Source organism: Anabrus simplex, chromosome 7 (genome assembly GCF_040414725.1).
Source record: "Anabrus simplex isolate iqAnaSimp1 chromosome 7, ASM4041472v1, whole genome shotgun sequence".
NCBI lineage: Eukaryota > Metazoa > Arthropoda > Insecta > Orthoptera > Tettigoniidae > Anabrus > Anabrus simplex.
Window position 1 is genome coordinate 146,655,027 of NC_090271.1, and position 16,326 is coordinate 146,671,352.

Consider the following 16,326-nt stretch of genomic DNA (forward strand, 5'->3'; position numbering starts at 1 on the left):
GATTACGAGGGGCCGTGTGGTCAGCACAACGTGCTTTCTCGGCCGTTATTCTGGACTTTCGAGACCGGGGCTGCCATCTCACCGTCAAATAGCTCCTGAATTCTAATCACGTAGGCTGAGTGGACCTCGAACCAGTCCTCAGGTCGAGAGAAAATCCCTGACCTGACCGGCAATCGAACTGGGGGCCTCTGGGCGAGAAGCAAGAACGCTACCCCTACACCACGGGGCCGGCCTGCAACACCTCACATGGACATATTCCAGAAATGAGAACAAAAGAACGTCTTTTAGTACTGAAGATGAACTCAGTTGGTGAATTAATGATTTTCTGTCATATATTAAGAAAATGCAAATGCATTCAGAGAAATTAAAAAAAGATTCATGAGGGAAATATATCAGGCATTGATTTCGACTACCCAATCCAGTGTGTCTTGCGTAAAATACCTCATAAGTACACATTTGCATTATGCATTGACGAAGAACCTAACAATAATGACATCGGGCTCTTCTTCAGCTACCTAAGACGCCAAGCGGAATAAAATGACATGTTTCGAGTGGCAAAAGAACAGACAGACTGTAAAGGCTGTTTAGAACATCTCTTCTCCAGCTACTCAAAGTCCAACATTGTGTCTTATTCGTTTTCAAGATCGAGGAGCCCTCAGGTACCAAAAATCATCGTCTGTGGCACTTCTGCAGTGAACGACGGTATTTGTCACCTCCGCTACGCAGTATTTGCACCAAAGGGAGTTACTAAAAGGTGTACATTTTTTTGGAAGACGTGTGAAATTAGTTGTAGGAAGTGTAAAGACGGTAAATCACCTCTTTTTCTACTATGAACATTGAACATTTCTGAGACCTCTATTAGACAACATTGCCTCGAGCCACTCAAGTAGAATAGAGAAAGTTTTAAACTTCATAAGAAGCCCCTCAAAAGGAAAGTTTTGAAGCTTCGATGACATATCCAAGCCAATGAATCACCGCTCTATAAATAAAGTACTTTCAATACTCGCAAAAACATTCAGTTCTTTTTACTGAGAATATAATTTACTTATAGACATACACGGCCATGCGAATACTAGGGGGCAAGCACGCGGTCCTAACGGCTGAATTGTGAACTAGGATGCCACCCGTTTCCATGAGTGCATTTCAAGGCCTTGTATTATAGCGTAGGCAACGCCATACGCTGTGGACAACTCAGTCTATTGAGATGTGGTGTAATTTTCAATTGCCTGTCAGCATAAAGATAATTTGCAGGGGTGGATATCCAGTTGGCCGTTTTCTTTATTTTCAGAGAGTAAATGTAAATGCAGTTTTTGTTTACTTCGATCTCTTGTTCCTTACTCGTTTGATTTTCCTTCCAAGTCGCACTTGCTCTCTTTGGCGCACGTGATTTAAATTCGGCGTTTCCAGGGACTTTTTTTTTCCGCACGAAATTTTCTGTTAATTTTATCTCTTATCTGTAGGTTTTTATAACTTTTTTATGGTAATATGTTATCAGAGAAAATCCTTTTTTTTTTTTGTAGGAATAAAAAGCCGAGGAATTATTATTTGATGTCTGACCGTTACATGTAGTGGGAATAAGGTTTTCCTTCTTGGCGTTGCGGTTGGCAGTGCTGATATTTTTGAAATTCATAGGAGATAATTTTTGTGAGTTCAGATATTTGGAAAAAAATACATTAATTACCTATTGAATATAATTTATTTCTGGTATGCATGATAGTTAGTCGTTTTTTGAATATCCTTGTAATATTTTTCTGCAAATTTCCGGTCATTTCTGATTAGTATATGTACATAACCTATACATGGAAGGGAGTCAAATTTGAATCGTAGTGGTTATTAATGAATGATGAACTGAACTAATTTTTTAATGGTATTCCTCTTCGCCTGAATTGCGTAATATTTATGTGTTTTGATTGTATTTGTTGTAGTTCAACCACTTTCGTTTTAAGGAAAATGTACAAATATGATTTTGAATGTTATAGCAAAGTATTAGCTAATTAATCTCGTGTTACAGTTATTTCATTTCGAAAGTATTCTGTTTGCGAGTACCGTGGTCCAGTTTCTTGCGAAAATAATTGGTTTATTTTGTTGTAACCTATGTTCTGTTATTATTACAAGTATAAAGAAATTATGTATTTGTGAATAACACTGTGTTGTGATCCTCTTTTGTGAAATATAATTTACATATCTGTTTAGGAGAACTTGGACAACGGTGAACACACCATGCCTATTAAGAAAGGAAATCTTAAGAGAAAACCTTCAAGGATTAGTGCTGTTGCCCCACCACTCAAGGCAAAGAAAACTAGAGGTAAGTCATTTCAAGTAATGCCACAGAATTTAGAAAAAATTAATAATATTCTTATCAAATTCTGCAGAGTCAATTTTGAACACAAGTTTCTTCATGTTGACATGTATTAGAAAACTACATGACATCTTGGTGTAGACCCTTCATTTGCACACTTGTTCAAATCTCCTGTTTTCTTTTCATTCTAATATTCATTTGATGCTCTTTTGTACACTTTCATATATTTACTACTCTTTACCCTGCTTTGTTTAGCTTGATTCACCTGTGGTCAGGTGTGCTTCTCGAAATATTGGACAGGTGGTATGCAGGCTTGTGGTTCTCTCGTATGGGTATATTCACTCCAGCTTATAACACAGAACTTTGCGAAGAAATATACATTAATTATACCTTAAAATCTCTGTAGGAGAGAGATGTGTTCAGTACCCATGGTAGGGACCCACCCAACCTGCCAAAAAAAAGGTACATTTACTTTTATAACCTAATGAAAGTTTTCACGTGCCATTGACTATTAGCCGGCCAGCTACGAGCACAGCCGTTGGCCGACATGACGCCATTCCCAGAATTCCTAACTCACTGCTTCCGTTACCACGCTGCACAAAATAAGAACACTGCAGAAGGCTAGTAGTTGCCGTAGTAGTAGAAATTCAGTATGACTTACCATATTTTTATAGTATGATAAGGATGTAATATGTTAGAAATCTTAAGATCTTAAGTTGAATACCTTGTAGAAGAGACACATGTTTATTACCAATGCCAGGGACCCACCCAAACTGCCCCAAAAGGTACATTTACTTTCATAACCTAATGAAAGATTTCACGTGCCATGGACCATTTGCCGGCCAGGTACGAGCACAGCCATAGGCTGACATGACGTCATTCCCAGAATTCATCTCCGTGGCGCATACTGCCCGCACGGCAAGAAAAAAGTTAATTTAGTGGTTGTAACCCCGTTGGACATTTCCTTAACGGTTGGTAACAGTTCGCAGATCGTAGACACACTCCTGTCAGCAATCCCGTGAACTAAAAATAAAAGAGCATCACCTGCCGCTGAGCCTCCGTGTACAGCGAGCGGAGTGAGTACTCTTGACTTCCACCTCATTGAATTTGGCAGTTTAATAATAAACAAATTTGTTTCGCGGAGGAAAGAAATGGTAGATTTATTATACTTCAACTTGCACTTTTTTGCTATTTTGCTTTACGTCGCACTGACACGGATAGATCTTATGGCGACGATGGGATAGGAAAGGCCCAGGAATGGGATGGAAGCGGCCGTGGCCTTAATTAAGGTACAGCCCCAGCATTTCCCTGGTGTGAAAATGGGAAACCACGGAAAACCATCTTCAGGGCTGCCGACAGTGGGATTCGAACCCACGATCTCCCGGATGCAAGCTCACCGCCGCGCGCCTCTACGCGCACGGCCAACTCGCCCGGTAACTTGCACTTTAATGAACCTGTAATCTCCTTGGATGTTTTCTCACAAAAATATTATTAGCTACCTCTTGTGGAGTTACCTCTATTGTTTCAGACATTAAGCAACACGAGACCTTTCACTCTATCCTCTTTTATATTGGAACTTACATTTTTACGCACCTTTCAGCTGTACATGTTGTAGGGCTAACTGGTGTGATGCACATGATAAATGTTCCTTGATGTTAGGGAACTCTTGAAAAGTGCATCAGTAGCTATTTTTTATTTTGTTGCATTTTCCAAAAGTAATGTGGGAAGCATTTTAGGATAGGGCATGAGCATGTAAAATATTACTTTGAGAGTTGAGAGTTACAAATGTTACTTGAAAATTGTAGAGGAGAGGTGTGTTAAATACCAATGCTGAAATCCCACCATCCCAACCTAAAAATAAACTTGCTTATGTAATCAAACACAGGAAAATATTCCTCCGTCAAGTCTGCTAAACATTCACTACCATTGGATGCATTTTACAAACATGGACCTACTCCCATCATTCACGCTGTTACACTAATAGGTAACTTTGCGTCATTAATGGATGCTAAGAAAGCAGTTATAACATGAAATGCTTTGTGGGCACCAGCAATTTGGGCCAATATCGGACACGAATCTTCCTTCGAAGCTCTTGATGTATTGGACCAATGTTGTTTTGTCAATAACCAGGATTTGTGCAAACCAATTAAGGAAAAAACATACATACATTTTCATCTTATGAAAATGGTTATAACCTCTCGGGTGTCTACAATTTGGACCAGTGGCTGACATGAAACAGTACCTAATGGGTGTGGGGGGCCCTTTTTGCTAAATTCCCCTGACATGTTGGATGAATGGGTTTTTTCACTAGCCAGGATGTGTGCAAACAACAAACGTGCATTTTCTTCAGCACTGGATAGTACCAAACGACACTCCATATTGTCACTTTGGTAAAGAAAGAACGCTCCTATCGGTACTCTTGTGAACTAACAATAAAGTAGTACGACCCTGCTTCTAGCCTCTACTCTCCCCATGTCCCCGTACTAGAATTCTACCATTATATCTTAATTCCTCTCAAAGCTCTGTAACAGTTCCTGGCAAGTTTGTGTGTGTTTGTGAACAGTTTTCACTATATCGTTAATATTGAAATTAAACCCATCTTGAAAAATGGGAATCATGGATCATGTTCTGGTTGTGTTTATGGGAATCTAGTGAGTTCATTTTAAAGGGACCTAATCCAAGAATGAGAGAAAATCATTTGTCTGATCATGTTCTTCTGGAGAAGTTGTATGAACATTACTTTGCAATGCTTGTCTGGATTATATCTAAGGCATCCAAATTTCTGCATCAACATTTTTAGCTAATGTGTTAACATTTTCAACAACGGATTCTTAGGTTTGATTTTGACAACATTCTTTTAAGATATTCTTAACATTTTCAATTATTCAGTAACACTGGAATAGATGAATTGTAATTTGTAGTTCTCGGGAAAAGGATAGTCGTTCCAAAGTATTTCAACTGCAGGAACTAGTGAAATTATAAACTCAAATTTTAGGATAGAGTTGAGTAAAATATGTGCATTTTTACTAAGAATCCCTGCTCCTTCTTGGAATGACATGATTGCAGAGGAAATCTCTTAAAACAGCTCCATGCCTTTCCATCTTCCTAGTTTCTCACGATGATATGTTACCTTTTTTTTTTCCCCTCTAATACTGAGACCACAACTGATTAGTTTTGTTAGGTGAGGTTATTAGACTTCTAATGAAATTCAGAATTTTTCTGGTTGTATCTACAGCTTGTTTGTTTTACGTCTTACCAACTCGGAAAGGTCTCGTGGTAATCATGGGATAGGACAGGGAAAGAAGCAACTGTAGCCTTAATTAACCCTAGAACTGTGTGATCGTCTTTTTGACAGATGGTGTCGTTCTATTGCCGTAGATTTATAACGGGAAACCAGATGGCACCAATATAGATACCAGCTAAATACTGATACTTTTATCTTCACTTTTGAACGTCTTTGGAAAAGAAGCAACGGTATGGAGAAGTTTATTTAGCTGTAGAAGTGAAAGTACTTTCACATTCTTAGAATCAAGATGGCAGCCCGCTTTGTTGACGATTCTGAAATAGAGCACTTGATTTTCGAAGATCTTAGTGACAGTACTGATGGTGACAGCGATTATTATGTTAATTCCGATGAAATTTTTCCTGAAAGTAGTGAAAGTGACAGCGAAGTACAAGGTGCCTCAGAAGTAATGGAAAATTCCAATAACTGGAATGATGTTCAAGTCGGTGCAGGTTATATTATTGGCATTTTGTCAATATTTCAAGAAACCATTGTAGGGATAATTGTGAACTGTTGATGTTTGTTTAGATTGTTATAAATACTCTGATCACAATACACGGAAAAAGGAAACTGACATAAGAAAACTAAGATAAGCTGTAGGTTTGAAATTCGTGAAAAGAACCCAAAATCCGTTTCGAGAAAAAAAAATACGTTTTACTTAGCTTTTTAAATGAAAAGTGAAGAATTGTGGGGCGAAAATGTAAGAACATACTTGTTTGTTTCAGAATATCATGTTTCAGGAATAAATTATCTATCAGAAATATTTTCTTAGACAAAAATTTCAACAATTCCCTTTGTTCAAAAAAGATATAATTGTACTTTTTGATAGTTAGAATTCGTGACAATTTTTAAAAATTAGTTTTGACATCTTCATGTAGATCAGTCTTTCAGCTTTCTATTGCTGTATAATATGGATTAATTGAGATTAATGTGAGTTTACAGGCATAATTTTATTTTCATAGTGTATATTGAGGAAAATTACTGCAGCATTTGATGGATAAACCTGCAGCTGTTCTAGAGTTAAGGTACAGCCCCGGCATTTACCTGATGTGAAAATAGAAAGCCGTGGAAAACCATATTTAGGGTTACCGACAATGGGGGTTTGAACCCACTACCTCCCGAATGCTTGCAGACTAACTCAAACCCTATAGATACCATATTTCTTCGATTATAACCGACCCCCAAGAAATCAGAAATAAAAATTAAAAATATGCATATCAATGAAGTACACAATGTATAAGGAATACATTTTTTTGTCATTTAATTATTCAGTCAGTATGAGCCTCCGAGACTAAGGCGGTCTATCACCACTGTGTTTCCTGGTTCAAATCCCGGTCACTCCATGTGAGATTAGTGCTGGACAAAGCTGAGGCAGGACAGGTTTTTCTCCAGGTACTCCGGTTTTCTCCGTCATCTTTCATTCCAGCAACACTCTTCCAATATCATTTCATTTTATCTGTCAGTCATTAATCATTGCTGTAGAGGAGTGCGACAGGCTTCAACAGCTGGCACAGTTCCTATCCTCGCTAGATGGGAGCTTCAGTCATTCCATTCCTGACCCTGTCGAATGATAGGAATCAGGCTGTTGTTTTTCAGTTGTTTAGTCAGTCACCGCTATCAGATGATTCAGATTCACTACCGCTTACTTCTTTGCCACTGCCTTTGTACAAACCATCGTCTTCTGTGCCATCAAAAACATTCAAGATCGAACACTTTTAAATGTGCGACCAATGATATTTCATTTAATGTTTGGAGACAATGCTAAAATTTCAAAATCTTCATATGGTATAATTGTTAGCAGAGTTCTACAGTGATGGCATCCATTAGAAGATTACTTTGTGTTTCCTTCAGTTGAACATCAACAGATTATCCACTACTACAAAATACTCTGTTTAGCTGGTGTTAACATTCCAACAACATGAAGTGCCAAGATCTTTCCCTGTCCTTCAAAAATAGGATCGAAACAGCAAAATTGGGCTCATGAGGTAGACACACTAACATTGATCCACTTGGCAGTTTTTTGTTTAGTGACACCATTGTATATAATTTATCACATAGAATTTAATCATGATTTTCAGTTGTACTTCACTCCCCAACTGTTGGGCTGAGCTGGACTAGACTGGGCTGCTCTGAAGCAGTTGTTCCTTTAATTACAATTCTGCCGATAACAAGCTCAGTTATTTACCATATTATGGAAGAGATGACGACATAGACAGCAATAAGGTCATTAGTATATGGGTTCACCCAATAAATACTAAAAGCCCAGTGTTTGATATTTTTCACCCCTCTCTCATGATTTATTGAACAGCAAAAATAAATGTGTTTCATGTTTTTTCTGAACGGACTATGATTCACTCAGGAAACTGTTTGATTTGCTTCAAGGTCATATTGAGAAGCAAAATATCAATTACTGGTGAGCTATTGGGATTAAAAACATTTTGTTTTAGATTCAAACCGAGGAGGAAATGAGTGTCGTCATCAGTATTGGTCTTTATTTTTTCTTCTTTCTTTCTGTGATATACACTGAAGGAAATGGAAATTGCAACACCCAGAAAGAGTGGTGCTACATTGCTGCAGTTGAACATGCAGGACGAGTGTCCGGTTGTGATTCGATGATTACACTTCCAGGTCCCTCTGACCGCAAGTTTGGACAACAATCAATACAGGATGTGCCCACCACAAGCTGCAATACGTTGATGAATTCGTCGAGGCATGGATTCAATAAGACCCTGGATCGCTTCCTGAGGAATTGTGGCCCATGTTTGCTGCACTGCACTGGTCAGTTGTTCCAGAGTTGTGGGTGGCTGAGGACGGTTGGCCAGTTGTTGATCCATCATGTCCCACGCATGCTCAATAGGACTGAGGTCCGGGGATCTGGTGGTCCATTCTAAGGTTGTGATGTCGTGGAGAGCTTCTCTGGAGATGCGCGCAGTGCGAACCCGGGCATTGTCCTGCTGAAACAACCCATTAGCAATGTTCGCCATCATAGGGACAACCACCGGATTAAGTACCCTATCAACGTACTGTCGAGCAGTCATAGTGCCATCAACAAGCACTAATTGTGATTTCACATTAAAGCCAATAGCTCCCCAGACCATAATGCTTGGTGTTATCCCTGTGTGCCTTTCGACAATAAGATCTGGGCGGTCCCTCTCCCCAGTACGTCGGCAAACACAATTACGGCGATCACTGCGGGCAAGACAGAAGCGCGATTCATCACTAAAGACGACCCTATGCCATTCTGTTAATAAACTTAACCATGATAGGTTAATATTGTGTTTGGTCCGTATTGACTGGTCTGAATGTATAATATACTGTAACTATTTATAATAGTTTATTTAAATCCGCCTTGATCAATACACTCATTAAATGAAGAAACATTATTAATTAAACCATACATGTTTCGGGAAATCTCAACCATTCCCTTCATCAGTGGTTAGATCAAAGAATAACACAATATGACACAATCTTTTGTTTTACAATTTGAAGGAGTATTGTGTCCCAATACATCATATCAAAGAGTAAAGAGAACTTATGAAATATTATAAAAATGATCAATACATACAATTTTGGTTGAACTGAATGAGAACACTATACAAATTTAGGATCTTCAAGTTTTTCTTTTTTTCTTCTTCTTTTTGTTCCTTAAATTGTATGTATTGATCATTTTTATAATATTTCATAAGTTCTCTTTACTCTTTGATATGATGTATTGGGACACAATACTCCTTCAAATTGTAAAACAAAAGATTGTGTCATATTATGTTATTCTTTGATCTAACCACTGATGAAGGGAATGGTTGAGATTTCCCGAAACATGTATGGTTTAATTAATAATGTTTCTTCATTTAATGAGTGTATTGATCAAGGCGGATTTAAATAAACTATTATAAATAGTTACAGTATATTATACATCCTATGCCATTCGTCGACCTACGTCGATCTTTCTCGTCACCAGGTCAGCCTTACACGTCGCTGTTGTGGGGTCAATGGAACACTTTTTGCAGGGACACAGGCTCGTAAGCCAGCTGCACGCAGGCGATTACCAACTGTTTGTTGTGTAACGTGGGGTGCCACAGTTGCTCGAATTTGCACTGCTGTTACATGGGGTTCCATCCGAATGATGCGGCGATCCTCTCTCACATTTGTCTGTCGCGCTGGGCCTGTGCCAGGTCTACGAGTGTGGGTACCTTCATTTGACCACCGCTCCCATACACGTTGTACCGAAGATGCCTGTCCGCCAACACGTGCAGCGACAGTCCTTAGCGATAATCCAGCCTCACACAGCCCAATTATCCGAGCCCTCTCAAACGGCGACAGTTGTTGATAGCATGCTCTTCTCTGTCGTCGAGGCATGTTTGACGGGGAACACTTCACTGCACAGACTGCAAGTCAACTACGCTACACCAGAGTCCGTATACTGGAGTTGATTTCTCCGCGACCAATCTTGTGGGGAGACCTGTAGCAACAATCCAATGGGTCTGAAACTTTGATCGTTTACATACCTTAATGGCATCATTCCATATCTTGAAAATCAACACAAACGACCAATGCCTTCATGGTGTTGCAATTTCCATTTTCTTAAGTGTATTTCATGTTTGAGTTCCGTAAGTTAGTGTAAATCAGTAAACTTATCACACTGACATTTTTCTGGTTTTGTTCAATAAGGAAAGATGCTAACACTTGTATTCAAGCTTTTGACATGTTGAGATGTTTCTAAATAAGACAATTCTTTCCAGTTTGTCTTTATCAAGAGCTCTTTCTGTTTCACCATAATCGTTGTCGTAAGGAACATTGCTAGATTGCCTGTAATTAAAATATATTTTTTATTAGAATACCTGGAATCGCCAAGCAACGATGATAATTATTGTAATAACTGAAGAAAGCAAAAGCAATTATATTTATGGTCAAGTGAGGAAGTAAGGTGATGCTCCTTCAGTGGAGGAATCGCCACTTAATACTATCGTATAGCGTCTGTTTACCGGGAAGTGGGAAACCACTCAGGTAACCACTTCCTCAGGACATCACTAGGGCTAGAAATTATCAGATCGTAACCCCTAGTGCCGGACAGCCCTTGAATGGACAAGGGGTGCTGCTAAGAATCTCCCGGCTCAAAGTGGTGCAATCCAATCTAAAATTTGCTACGAGTCATTCCATCGTTACGGACGGGACATTCAGAGATTAATTTAGAGTGTGTTTATAAGAACAAAATCATAGTGAAATAAATTTACCTGATTTTACATGTTCATCCTACTTACTCAAGTACATTCCTATAAAATATTTTCTCTAATTTAAAGTTATTCTATGTAATATATCACTTTTAACGGGATGGGACAGCTGTTTGGACACAGCAATTCTGGTATGTGTAATTGAAGATTTTCTGTGAACTCTGAAGGAAAAAACATTCTTTTCATGCAGCAAATTAAATTTCAAAACATTCTTTTTATGATGATACAAGAAGTTTTAAAGTTTAATTATTGTAAGCAATAAAATTAAATAACAAAGGTTCATGTTTGTAGGTTACTGTAGTCACGTCCTAGTTCGTGAACCATGGGCAACGGCTGAGTGGCCTAGTAAGTGGTCCTGAGAGTTAGGATACCAGTTGCTATGGAATGGGATTGTGCATCTCGGACATATTCTGAGTCATGGCCCTCCTTGTGCTCAGGCGGCTAGGACTATACAATTCACCGGTGGTCCATAACCCGTTAAAGGAGAGATCCTCACTTGGACTATGTGCAAGTAGGTTAGCATCCTGCTTCATGAATTTACCGAGCTCAGAATATTTTAAGCAATCCTCGGACTTATGGGAGTAATGGAGTCCCACTCCCATGTGACAGGCGAGGGACTCCTTGGAAACAACTTGGCGAACAAAATGGAATTCGATGGGGAGCTATCAATATTAAGGGGCTTATGGAAGAAAGAAGGTAGAACTGGCTGAGTCGGCAAAGAGGATGCATCTGGATGTGCTAGGAGTCAGTGATATTCGGGTGAGGGGAGATAATGAGGAAGAGATAGGAGATTATAAAGTGTACTTGACGGGTGTTAGAAAGGGAAGGGCAGAGTCTGGGGTAGGGCTCTTTATCAGGAATACGATTGTACACAACTTAGTTTCTGTTAGGCACGTAAATGAGCGAATGATGTGTGTAAATTTGTCAGTTGGAGGAATTAGGACAAGAATTGTGTCCGTGTATTCACCATGTGAGTTTGCAGATGTGGATGAAGTTGAGAAGTTTTATGAGGCATTGAGTGACATCGTGGTCAGGGTCAACAGCAAGGATAGAATAGTGCTAATGTGAGATTTCAATGCGAGAGTTGGGAATAGAACTGAAGGATACGAAAGGGTGATTGGTAAATGTGGGGAAGATATGGAAGCTAATGGGAATGGGAAGCGTTTGCTGGACTTCTGTGCTAGTATGGGTTTAGCTGTTACGAATAAATTCTTCAAGCATAAGGCTATTCACCGCTACACATGGGAGGCTAGGGGTACCAGATCCATAATAGACTATATCTTAACAGACTTTGAACTCAGGAAATCTGTTAGGAATATACAAGTTTTTTGGGGATTTTTCGATGATACAGACCACTATATGATCTGTAGTGAACTAAGTATCTCTAGACCTAGGTACAGAAAGTGAAATCTGTCTGCAAACGAATAAGGGTAGAAAATCTCCAGGTCGAGGAAATTAGAAGTACATGGATATGATTAGTGGGAAGTTTCGAATAGTAGACAGTAAGCAGTTTCAGTATATAGAAAGTGAATTGGTGGCATACAGGGATGCTTTAGTAGAAACAGCAAGGGAATGCCTAGGAACAACTGTGTGTAAAGATGAGAAAAGGTGAACATCTTGGTGGAATGATGAAGTGATTGCAGCCTGCAAACGTAAAAAGAAGGCTTATCAGAAATGGCTCCAAACAAGGGCTGAGGCCGGCAGGGATTTGTACGTAGATGAAAGAAACAGAGTGAAGCAATTAGCTGTTGAATCCAAAAAGAAGTCATGGGAAGATTTTGGTAATAACCTGGAAAGGCTAGGTCAAGCAGCAGGGAAACCTTTCTGGACAGTAATAAAGAATCTTAGGAAGGGAGGGAAAAAGGAAATGAACAGTGTTTTGAGTAATTCAGGTGAACTCATAGATCCCAGGGAATCACTGGAGAGGTGGAGATAATATTTTGAACATCTTCTCAATGTAAAAGGAAATAATCCTGGTGGTGTTGCAAACAGCCAAGCTCATGGGGAGGAGGAAAATGATGTTGGTGAAATTATGCTTGAGGAAGTGGAAAGGATGGTAAATAAATTCCATTGTCATAAGGCAGCAGGAATAGATGAAATTAGACTTGAAATGGTGAAGTATAGTGGGAAGGCAGGGATGAAATGGCTTCATAGAGTAGTAAAATTAGTGTGGAGTGTTGGTAAGGTATCTTCAGATTGGACAAAAGCAGTAATTGCACCTATCTATAAGCAAGGGAACAGGAAGGATTGCAACAACTATCGAGGTATCTCATTGATTAGTATACCAGGCAAAGTATTCACTGGCATCTTGGAAGGGAGGGTGCGATCAGTTGTTGAGAGGAAGTTGGATGAAAACCAGTGTGGTTTCAGACCACAGAGAGGCTGTCAGGATCAGATTTTCAGTATGCGCTAAGTAATTGAAAAATGCTACGTGAGGAATAGGCAGTTGTGTTTATGTTTCGTATATTTAGAGAAAGCATATGACAGGGTACCGAGGGAAAAGATATTCACTATACTGGGGGACTATGGAATTAAAGGTAGATTATTAAAATCAATCAAAGGCATTTATGTTGACAATTGGGCTTCAGTGAGAATTGATGGTAGAATGATATCTTGGTTCAGGGTACTTACAGGGGTTAGACAAGGCTGTAATCTTTCTCCTTTGCTGTTCGTAGTTTACATGGTTCATCTGCTGAAAGGTATAAAATGGCAGGGAGGGATTCAGTTAGTTGGAAATGTAGTAAGCAGTTTGGCATATGCTGACGACTTGGTCTTAATGGCAGACTGTGCCGAAAGCCTGCAGTCTAATATCTTGGAACTTGAAAATAGGTGCCATGAGTATGGTATGAAAATTAGCCTCTCGAAGACTAAATTGATGTCAGGAGGTAAGAAATTCAACAGAATTGAATGTGGGATTGGTGATACAAAGCTAGAACAGGTCGATAATTTCAAGTATTTAGGTTGTGTGTTCTCCCAGGATGGTAATATAGTGAGATTGAATCAAGGTGTAGTAAAGTTAATACAGTGTGCTCGCAGTTGCGATCAGCAGTATTCTGTAAGAAAGAAGTCAGCTCCCAGACAAAACTATCTTTACATCAGTCTGTTTTCAGACCAACTTTGCTTTACGGAAGCGAAAGCTGGGTGGACTCAGGATATCTTCTACTTATAAATAAGTAACAGACATGAAAGTAGCAACAGTGTTTGCTGGTACAAACAGATGGGAACAATGGCGGGAGGGTACTGGGAATGAGGAGATAGAGGCTAATTTAGGAATGAACTCGATGGATGAAGCTATACGCAAAAGCCAGCTTCGGTGGTGGGGTCATGTGAGGGGAATGGAGGAGGATAGGTTACCTAGGAGAATAATGGACTCTGCTATGGAGGGTAAAAGAAGTAGAGGGAGACCAAGACGACGATGGTTAGACTCGGTTTCTAATGTTTTAAAGATAAGAGGTATAGAACTAAATGAGGCCACAACACTAGTTGCAAATCGAGGATTGTGGCGACGTTTAGTAAATTGTCAGTGGCTTGCAGACTGAATGCTGAAAGGCATAACAGTCTATAATGATAATGTATGTATGTATGTATGTATAAAATTTAATATTAAGTGCACGAGTATCATGGTTCGGACGGGACGTTACGGATGGGACAAAAGAACGAAATTCTTAACGTTAAATGGGACAAAATGCGCAATATCATGGGAATTCATTTATACACAAGCCTATATTAAATTAAGTACTTTGTTAATATCAATTCTACCCAGTATCATTGTACAACGTATTTATATGATGTATTGTTCAAAATTGAGACAACAGTTATAGCCCAGGAATTTTCTTTGCAAACTTATAGAAAATCCTATCTCCTATTGGTTTTATGTCAGGTTCTGGTAATAATCCTAACACTTCTTAAAACTTAACTACATATTTCTTTGTTGTGCCTGTTTTGTAAAGACTGTATTTGGAAATGCCACTGCAAATGTGTTTCATTTAGTAAACTTCAAAACTGTCATCTCAACACCCCGTTGAGTTACAACCACAAACCTGTGTTTTGTCTGCTTTTTGTTTTGACTCACATGTTCCATAAGTAAGTATTGCCCACCTTTAATATTCTTCTTTGATATCTTGGGCAGGTCAAGTTCATGGTTTCCAGTGGAGTCAGTGTCTGTATATACATTACTGTAACTTATTTTAGATCCTGGTTGAATTGCCCAGGATTCTGTATCACTCTCTGATTCACTATCACCCCCTTCTTGGCAAATTTGGTGTAAATGAAGTTCCGATGTTACAGTCCTTCCAGTTACAATATTCCCTTGGTACAGACAAGAAGCCCGGGAGTAATGGTTTGACTGGATGTTTGGAATGGCATTGATAGTTTTCCATCTTTCTTCTAAGAAGCCTCTGTATTCCTTTACTTTTTCACTATTTACTAAAATTAAGCGAATCCCCTTGACAGCATCACTGCCTATGTTGTGAAAGTCTTCGGCTGATGTAACAATTGCTTGTCGTGCTTTGACTTTTTCCCACACCATCCTCTTAATGGTCCCTCCTATGCCATCCACAGCTCCTTTTTCATGAGAAGTGGCAAAGAAACACCACTCACCATCAATACCAAAGTCATTAGTTAGGTAACAGGGATTACCTAATGTATATTTATTCTTGAATTAGCTTGCAGCGCCATCAGAAAAAAAATGTTATGTTCCCAATATTATGTTTTTCCCTTCAGTCATTAATTATGGCTTTAAGAAAAACCCAAACACAACATTTATCATGGCTTAGATCACCACTTATCATTGCATAACATTCCTCTGATCCACCTTTCAACCATGCTACACATGTAAATATTGTTACTTGTAAAATCTTCCAATGTGCACTCTGGATTTCATCTTGTGCTACACACGAATAATTCTCTGCGTAATCAATTTGAATTACGGCTTCTTGTGAGTGAATGTCTTCTGCTGTTCGAAATAATTTCCTTGAATGGTTTTCACAAAACAGTAACTTGAATTTTGGTGCTACCTTATCAAGAATATTAACAGCCTCCTCGACTGAGCCATCAATAGTGCTAGGTACAGGTCGCCCTCAAATTTCAGTCCAGTATTTTCAGGAAATAGTGGCTGTTAGATCACATTCATTTGGTAATGTACCGATTACACTATTCATGCTACAACTACTGCACATACCTGACATACATTATTCATTACTTAAATTGCAACAAAGTTTCATCATCAGATTTTTTGCAGTCTTTGTCCGGCTCCACGGCTAAATCGTTAGAATGGTGGCCTTTGGTCGCAGGGGTCCCGGGTTCAATTCCGGCAGGGTCAGGAATTTTAACCCCATTTGGTTCATTTCGCTATCACGGGGGATGGGTGTATGTGTCCTCTTGTCATCATTTCATCCTCATTCTGACGCGCAGGTCGCCTACGGGAGTCAAATCAAAAGATCCGCATCTGGCGAGCCAAACTTGTCCTCGGACACTCCTGGCACTAAAAGCCATAGGCCATTTCATTTTGCAGTCTT

General features: G+C 39.2%; 1 protein-coding gene across 3 annotated transcripts in view; it reads left to right on the forward strand.

Moving 5' to 3' along the window:
• Nucleotides 1-1,181: 1,181 nt before the first annotated feature.
• The window catches only part of Rcc1 (Regulator of chromosome condensation 1), a 151,140-nt gene continuing 135,995 nt past the window's right edge, over nt 1,182-16,326 (forward strand). Inside the window, exons 1-2 of one of the 3 annotated variants that reach the window (XM_067151373.2) lie at nt 1,182-1,253; nt 2,194-2,305. In XM_067151373.2, the coding sequence (XP_067007474.2) occupies nt 2,221-2,305 (85 nt within the window). In that variant the 5' untranslated portion in view covers nt 1,182-1,253; nt 2,194-2,220. Of the gene's footprint in view, nt 1,254-1,520; nt 1,645-1,794; nt 1,868-2,193; nt 2,306-16,326 lie in introns of those variants that run through there. The other 2 variants (XM_067151372.2, XM_067151371.2) reach the window with 2 other exon arrangements.